This window comes from Cherax quadricarinatus, chromosome 79, assembly GCF_038502225.1.
Source record: "Cherax quadricarinatus isolate ZL_2023a chromosome 79, ASM3850222v1, whole genome shotgun sequence".
Taxonomy (NCBI): Eukaryota; Metazoa; Arthropoda; class Malacostraca; order Decapoda; family Parastacidae; genus Cherax; species Cherax quadricarinatus.
The window spans coordinates 18239115-18248012 of NC_091370.1; the positions used below are offsets into that span (position 1 = coordinate 18239115).

The window sequence follows — 8898 nt, forward strand, 5'->3', positions numbered from 1 at the left end:
GTCGTTAATGTTGAACAAGGGTCGTTAATGTTGAACAAGGGTCGTTAATGCTGAACAAGGGTCGTTAATGCTGAACAAGGGTCGTTAATGTTGAACAAGGGTCGTTAATGTTGAACAAGGGTCGTTAATGTTGAACAAGGGTCGTTAATGTTGAACAAGGGTCGTTAATGTTGAACAAGGGTCGTTAATGTTGAACAAGGGTCGTTAATGTTGAACAAGGGTCGTTAATGTTGAACAAGGGTCGTTAATGTTGAACAAGGGTTGTTAATGTTGAACAAGGGTCGTTAATGCTGAACAAGGGTCGTTAATGCTGAACAAGGGTCGTTAATGCTGAACAAGGGTCGTTAATGTTGAACAAGGGTCGTTAATGTTGAACAAGGGTCGTTAATGTTGAACAAGGGTCGTTAATGTTGAACAAGGGTCGTTAATGTTGAACAAGGGTCGTTAATGTTGAACGAGGGTCGTTAATGTTGAACAAGGGTCGTTAATGCTGAACAAGGGTCGTTAATGCTGAACAAGGGTCGTTAATGTTGAACAAGGGTCGTTAATGTTGAACAAGGGTCGTTAATGCTGAACAAGGGTCGTTAATGTTGAACAAGGGTCGTTAATGTTGAACAAGGGTCGTTAATGTTGAACAAGGGTCGTTAATGTTGAACAAGGGTCGTTAATGCTGAACAAGGGTCGTTAATGTTGAACAAGGGTCGTTAATGTTGAACAAGGGTCGTTAATGCTGAACAAGGGTCGTTAATGCTGAACAAGGGTCGTTAATGTTGAACAAGGGTCGTTAATGTTGAACAAGGGTCGTTAATGTTGAACAAGGGTCGTTAATGCTGAACAAGGGTCGTTAATGTTGAACAAGGGTCGTTAATGTTGAACAAGGGTCGTTAATGTTGAACAAGGGTCGTTAATGTTGAACAAGGGTCGTTAATGTTGAACAAGGGTCGTTAATGTTGAACAAGGGTCGTTAATGCTGAACAAGGGTCGTTAATGCTGAACAAGGGTCGTTAATGCTGAACAAGGGTCGTTAATGTTGAACAAGGGTCGTTAATGTTGAACAAGGGTCGTTAATGTTGAACAAGGGTCGTTAATGTTGAACAAGGGTCGTTAATGTTGAACAAGGGTCGTTAATGTTGAACAAGGGTCGTTAATGCTGAACAAGGGTCGTTAATGCTGAACAAGGGTCGTTAATGCTGAACAAGGGTCGTTAATGTTGAACAAGGGTCGTTAATGTTGAACAAGGGTCGTTAATGCTGAACAAGGGTCGTTAATGTTGAACAAGGGTCGTTAATGTTGAACAAGGGTCGTTAATGCTGAACAAGGGTCGTTAATGCTGAACAAGGGTCGTTAATGCTGAACAAGGGTCGTTAATGCTGAACAAGGGTCGTTAATGTTGAACAAGGGTCGTTAATGTTGAACAAGGGTCGTTAATGCTGAACAAGGGTCGTTAATGCTGAACAAGGGTCGTTAATGCTGAACAAGGGTCGTTAATGCTGAACAAGGGTCGTTAATGTTGAACAAGGGTCGTTAATGCTGAACAAGGGTCGTTAATGCTGAACAAGGGTCGTTAATGTTGAACAAGGGTCGTTAATGTTGAACAAGGGTCGTTAATGTTGAACAAGGGTCGTTAATGCTGAACAAGGGTCGTTAATGCTGAACAAGGGTCGTTAATGCTGAACAAGGGTCGTTAATGCTGAACAAGGGTCGTTAATGCTGAACAAGGGTCGTTAATGCTGAACAAGGGTCGTTAATGTTGAACAAGGGTCGTTAATGTTGAACAAGGGTCGTTAATGCTGAACAAGGGTCGTTAATGCTGAACAAGGGTCGTTAATGCTGAACAAGGGTCGTTAAGGCTGAACAAGGGTCGTTAAGGCTGAACAAGGGTCGTTAATGCTGAACGTTAAGCTGAACGTTAAGGGTCGTTAATGCTGAACAAGGGTCGTTAATGCTGAACAAGGGTCGTTAAGGCTGAACAAGGGTCGTTAAGGCTGAACAAGGGTCGTTAAGGCTGAACAAGGGTCGTTAAGGCTGAACAAGGGTCGTTAATGCTGAACAAGGGTCGTTAATGCTGAACAAGGGTCGTTAAGGAACAAGGGTCGTTAATGCTGAACAAGGGTCGTTAATGCTGAACAAGGGTCGTTAATGCTGAACAAGGGTCGTTAATGGCTGAACAAGGGTCGTTAAGGCTGAACAAGGGTCGTTAATGCTGAACAAGGGTCGTTAATGGCTGAACAAGGGTCGTTAAGGCTGAACAAGGGTCGTTAATGCTGAACAAGGGTCGTTAAGGCTGAACAAGAGTCGTTAATGCTGAACAAGGGTCGTTAATGCTGAACAAGGGTCGTTAAGGCTGAACAAGGGTCGTTAATGCTGAACAAGGGTCGTTAATGCTGAACAAGGGTCGTTAATGCTGAACAAGGGTCGTTAAGGCTGAACAAGGGTCGTTAATGCTGAACAAGGGTCGTTAATGCTGAACAAGGGTCGTTAATGCTGAACAAGGGTCGTTAATGCTGAACAAGGGTCGTTAAGGCTGAACAAGGGTCGTAATGCTGAACAAGGGTCGTTAAGGCTGAACAAGGGTCGTTAAGGCTGAACAAGGGTCGTTAAGGCTGAACAAGGGTCGTTAAGGCTGAACAAGGGTCGTTAAGGCTGAACAAGGGTCGTTAATGCTGAACAAGGGTCGTTAAGGCTGAACAAGGGTCGTTAAGGCTGAACAAGGGTCGTTAATGCTGAACAAGGGTCGTTAATGCTGAACAAGGGTCGTTAATGCTGAACAAGGGTCGTTAATGCTGAACAAGGGTCGTTAATGCTGAACAAGGGTCGTTAAGGCTGAACAAGGGTCGTTAAGGCTGAACAAGGGTCGTTAAGGCTGAACAAGGGTCGTTAAGGCTGAACAAGGGTCGTTAATGCTGAACAAGGGTCGTTAAGGCTGAACAAGGGTCGTTAAGGCTGAACAAGGGTCGTTAAGGCTGAACAAGGGTCGTTAATGCTGAACAAGGGTCGTTAAGGCTGAACAAGGGTCGTTAAGGCTGAACAAGGGTCGTTAAGGCTGAACAAGGGTCGTTAAGGCTGAACAAGGGTCGTTAAGGCTGAACAAGGGTCGTTAATGCTGAACAAGGGTCGTTAAGGCTGAACAAGGGTCGTTAATGCTGAACAAGGGTCGTTAAGGCTAAACAAGGGTCGTTAAGGCTGAACAAGGGTCGTTAATGCTGAACAAGGGTCGTTAAGGCTGAACAAGGGTTGTTAAGGCTGAACAAGGGTTAAGGCTGAACAAGGGTCGTTAATGCTGAACAAGGGTCGTTAAGGCTGAACAAGGGTTAAGGCTGAACAAGGGTCGTTAATGCTGAACAAGGGTCGTTAAGGCTGAACAAGGGTTAAGTCTGAACAAGGGTTGTTAAGGCTGAACAAGGGTCGTTAAGGCTGAACAAGGGTCGTTAAGGCTGAACAAGGGTTGTTAAGGCTGAACAAGGGTTAAGGCTGAACAAGGGTCGTTAATGCTGAACAAGGGTCGTTAAGGCTGAACAAGGGTTAAGGCTGAACAAGGGTTGTTAAGGCTGAACAAGGGTCGTTAAGGCTGAACAAGGGTCGTTAAGGCTGAACAAGGGTTGTTAAGGCTGAACAAGGGTCGTTAAGGCTGAACAAGGGTCGTTAAGGCTGAACAAGGGTTAAGGCTGAACAAGGGTCGTTAAGGCTGAACAAGGGTCGTTAAGGCTGAACAAGGGTCGTTAAGACTGAACAAGGGTCGTTAAGGCTGAACAAGGGTTGTTAAGGCTGAACAAGGGTCGTTAAGGCTGAACAAGGGTCGTTAAGACTGAACAAGGGTCGTTAAGGCTGAACAAGGGTCGTTAAGACTGAACAAGGGTCGTTAAGACTGAACAAGGGTTGTTAAGGCTGAACAAGGGTTGTTAAGGCTGAACAAGGGTCGTTAAGACTGAACAAGGGTCGTTAAGACTGAACAAGGGTCGTTAAGACTGAACAAGGGTCGTTAAGGCTGAACAAGTGTCGTTAAGACTGAACAAGGGTCGTTAAGGCTGAACAAGGGTCGTTAAGACTGAACAAGGGTCGTTAAGGCTGAAATTCAAAGGTTACCCATAAAAGTGATGGCAGAATCAGTATATATACACACTGAGAGTTGTATATTCCTCGAGGTATATACAACCGAAGTATTTCTCACGAGAGGAGTACATCTGCCAGTAATATGCACAGAATTCCCTTTAATTCCGATATTAAGAATTATTCTTGACTGGTGGTGTACAGGCGACATGCAGCTTAAATACCATCGTGTAGTAGACTTTAAACGCAATACTGCAGTCTTACCTGGAGGTTATTCCGAGGATCAACGCCCCCGCGGCCCGGTCCATGGCCAGGCCTCCCGATGGATCAGGGCCTGATCAACTAGGCTGTTACTGCTGGCCGCACGCAGTCCAACGTACGAGCCACAGCCCGGCTGATCCGGCACTGACTTGAGGTATCTGTCCAGCTCTCTCGTGTCATAGTTGGTAAACCTAACAATGCAGCCTTAATGACCCTCGTGTAGTAGACTTGTCTAACCAGGCAACTAACACGTGTAGTATGTATGATTATTACGAGTTATTATTAGCAGTTAATCAAATGGAGTTGACAGTTACAGGTCGTGTACTGCAGTGAAGCTCCACAGCAGTGGTCCAGTACCGTCACATTATTATTATAATCAAAAAGAAGCGCTAAACCACAAGGGCTATACAGCGCAGTACCGTCACAATGGAGTAACAGCTGGGTAGTGACGCTACCTCGGTCACCATGGCAACCATTACCATGATAATTCTGACCTTGTTGTCTTCTCGTTTTCAATGCGATAGTTACATGTGATGTTTCGTGTATTTCTAAGATTACTGTCAATATTTGCATGTCTGTTTGCGATGTATTTTGGGTGCAGAGTTACCTGTGTGTCTGTTGGTGCCTGTGTGTGTTGCTGGGATGGTAATTAGCAATTTAGATACAGTAGTGAAAATAATATATCTGCACCGTTTTACAGTGACTAACATCTGTGTATGACTCACGAAATTATAATAACACGATTGAAAACAAACCATACCACGGGCGGGATTGAACCCGCGGTCAGAGAGTCTCAAAACTCCAGACCGTCTGTAAAAACTTGCATTTGTGGTCACAGTGGTGCCTGTGCTAACCTTCCTATGGTGTAGAAATATACCTAGTTGGATGAATCTTATTGTGGCTAGCTGGTCTAGTGGCTAACGCGACGGGCTGGAGTTTTGAGACTCTATGACCGCGGGTTCTATCCCGCCCGTGGTATGGTTTACATCTGTGTGTGTGTACTCACCTATCTGTGCTTGAAGGGGTCGAGTCTCAGCTCCTGACCCCGCTACTCTACTGGCCTCTATTGGGTTCAGCTGCGGGTTATATGACTAAGATCCGCCTCAGGAAACACTTGTCCTGTTACCTGACAAACCTTACCTGACTTAAATCTCTTGATTTCCTGAGCTCTATCATACCTATTCTTAAAGCTGTGTGGATCATGCCTCTAGCACTTCGACCAGATAGCACATTTTCGTGGGTTCTGAGAGAGAGAGAGAGAGAGAGAGAGAGAGAGAGAGAGAGAGAGAGAGAGAGAGAGAGAGAGAGAGAGAGAGAGAGAGAGAGAGAGAGAGAGAGAGAGAGATTCTTTGTGAACCACTGTCCACTTTCTTCAGTTCATTGTATACAACTACCAGAGGTGCGGAAGATAGCAAATGTAGTCCCAGTCGTTAAGAAAAGTCCCAGGTAGTGATAAACTACAGACCAGCATTACTGACATGCACGTAAGGTTATGGAGAAGATTATCAGGAGAACAGTGGGGCACCTGGGAATTCAATTCAATTCATAGTTTATTCTCTATAAACATTACAATGTTGAATTTACAGAATTTGGTTGTTGTGTGGTTTACATGTAGTTAAATAATGATTACAGAGTGTACCACTAGAACACCTAGCATGGCTAGGTATTACAGAGTGTACCACTAGAACACCTAGCATGGCTAGGCATTACAGAGTGTACCACTAGAACACCTAGCATGGCTAGGCATTACAGAGTGTACCACTAGAACACCTAGCATGGCTAGGTATTACAGAGTGTACCACTAGAACACCTAGCATGGCTAGGCATTTCGGGCAGACTTAGTTTAATTCTTTATTTTAAAATATTACAAATTATGAGGTAAGTTGGTATTATGGCTAAGTGACTAAATGCTAGTTTGTGAGTTTAGCAATGTGAATGCTTTTGTTTTGGCACAGTACATAGTTTCAGTATTGGAGTATCACAGGATTCATTATTTTAAGATTGAGATTAATATTTCTGTTTATGGTCAAATGGGTGAGTGAGTGTAAGTGTGAACCACCAGGTGGTATTCGTGTAGTTAGTTGACGGGGTGTATCAGGGAGATAAGATGTTTTCTAATGGTAGTTTTGAAGGTGATGAATGTGTCTGCAGTTCTAGAGTTCTCAGGTAGGGTGTTCCAGATTTTAGGGCCTTTGACATACATTGAATTTTTGTAAGGTTAGGGAAGGAATGTGTTCCTAAACAATAACCAGCACTCTTAATGATGGTAAATCACAAACCTACTATGGATCTATACCACAAGGTAACAATAGGTACACAGTGACAAAGCTCTGCACAATGAATTATCACTTGATAAAACTCTACACAGAGAGAAACATGATACAGCTCAACACAGAGAGAAACGTTGTCCCACTGAAAGCTGGTTGTGTAGTTCGTGTATATATCTTTATCTTCGACAGAGTGGTCGGTATCCTGTTGTCGTCAGTGTATCCTGCCTGTGTTATCAGTGTTGTTTCCTGCCTATGTTGTCAGTGTTGTACCCTGCCTATGTTGTCCGTGTTGTATCCTGCCCGTATTGTGCCCTGCTACTGCACCTGCATGCCCCCCCCCTTCCATCCCTTACGGTTTTATCGCTTCCCCTAATAATAATGTTGCTTACAGGAGGTAGAGGCGTACAAGGACACCCAGCATCGCCGGCAGGAGAAACAAGAGGACGGGGTGGCCACGCCTCTACGTCCTGCCTACGCTCCTTCATCACAAGCGTCCACGACGGCATCCACTGTATCCTACCACGCCCATCCACAGCACCACGCCCATCCACAGCACCACGCCCATCCACAGCACCACGCTCACCCTCAGCACCACAAAGCTACGCTCTCCTCGGCTCCTTGCGTCAGGGAGCGCCCATCGTGGGCATCGAGTCCCGCCACCCCTTCTCTGCCTTTCCAGCCCACGCCGCCCGCGCCCTACGCCCACATGGGGTACTATCCGATGGATATGGGCGTGTCAGATACTGGATTAGTACTGTCTAGAGTGGTGAGGGTGTTGGAGTCGTCTCCACCTCCTTACCTCCTCCTTCCCGACCACCCCAATGTTCCTGTCTCCCCGATGTCATCTAAGAGGCCGCCCCCACCACCGCCCAACACCGCCCACGCCCGCAGACGCACCTCCGAGGTCTCTGACTACCCCAAAGTCTCCAAGTCCCAGTCCAGTTCCAATACAGTGCCCTCAAGGTCCACTGTGCCGCTGGAGACCAACGGTACAGCGCCCTCTACCTCTCCCAGCTGATGATGCCCTACGTCACTGTTGACATCGTCCCGGGAAGCTATGACACTGTCCTAGAAGATATAGGCTTTAAATGGAACCTCACCTAAGACCAAGAATCTAACCCAGGGATGCTGGCTGAGAAGAATCCTGCCCCGGGAGGGGGAGTTTGGACCAGGTGGTCCACTCTTGGTCCAGGGAAGGAAGCGTCTTGCAAGATTTGCAGAGATGTGCCAAAACAGCTCCTCCTTCTAAGTGCAAGGACGCCTTCCATGTTGCTCTTCATATAAATTAAGGAATCTGATAATTGCCTTGTACAATGTACAGTATACGCCCCGCCATGTAATACAATAAATTCCCATTTTTCACATTTTAATGATGTTAGCCTTCTATGAGACGGTGTTTCATTGCAAACAGAAAGGTTCATAATATTGTCTGCTAGTGTATGTTGTGGAACACTCCTCATTGCTGCAACACTGCTATACGGACGCCTATCTTCTCAACGAAAAATTTATTTGGATTATTAACCCCGAGGGTTTATAGGCTAGGATAAAGCAAGAAATCCACGTGGCTTATTATCATATCAAGGCCGTTAAGTTTTGATCCTTCTTACCCTCAATATACGGAAGTAACGAAATAAGACACTGGTACACCATCTAGCCTCGTAACACTAGCAGAGACTACTTACCACTGAGCTAGGTACTCACCATTAACAACGAGGAAAGTCAATACTATCTTCCACACTACTATCATTTATCAATGCTTAAATTTTTATTACAATAGTGTACTATTACACCATGATCACAACTGCCATATGCTTTTGCAAAATCTGTGTATACATCAACAGTGTAGAAAATGAGCTACCTACTGTAAACCCACGCTACCCTGGGGGTGGTTCAGCTGTACGAGTCTCTAAACCCACGCTACCCTGGGGGTGGTTCAGCTGTATGAGTCTCTAAACCCACGCTACCATGGGGGTGGTTCAGCAGTGCGATTCTCTAAACCCACACTGCCCTGGGGGTGGTTCAGCTGTACGATTCTCTAAACCCACACTGCCCTGGGGGTGGTTCAACTGTGAGTCTAAACCCACGCTGCCCTGGGGGTGGTTCAGTTGTATAAGTCTAAACCCACGCTGCCCTGGGGGTGGTTCAGTTGTATAAGTCTAAACCCACGCTGCCCTGGGGGTGGTTCAGTTGTATAAGTCTAAACCCACGCTGCCCTGGGGGTGGTTCAGTTGTATAAGTCTAAACCCACGCTGCCCTGGGGGTGGTTCAGTTGTATAAGTCTAAACCCACGCTGCCCTGGGGGTGGTTCAACTGTGAGTCT

General features: G+C 45.8%; 1 protein-coding gene across 4 annotated transcripts in view; it reads left to right on the forward strand.

The window, feature by feature from the left end:
• LOC128702716 (SKI family transcriptional corepressor 2-like) overlaps positions 1–7940 on the forward strand; it is a 37647-nt gene extending 29707 nt beyond the window's left edge. For all 4 annotated transcript variants that reach the window (XM_053797133.2, XM_070102002.1, XM_053797134.2 and 1 more), the window contains one exon: positions 6970–7940. In XM_053797133.2, coding sequence (XP_053653108.2) covers positions 6970–7596 — 627 coding nt within the window. In that variant the 3' untranslated portion in view covers positions 7597–7940. The remainder of the gene's footprint in view (positions 1–6969) is intronic.
• The last annotated feature ends 958 nt before the right edge of the window (positions 7941–8898 follow it).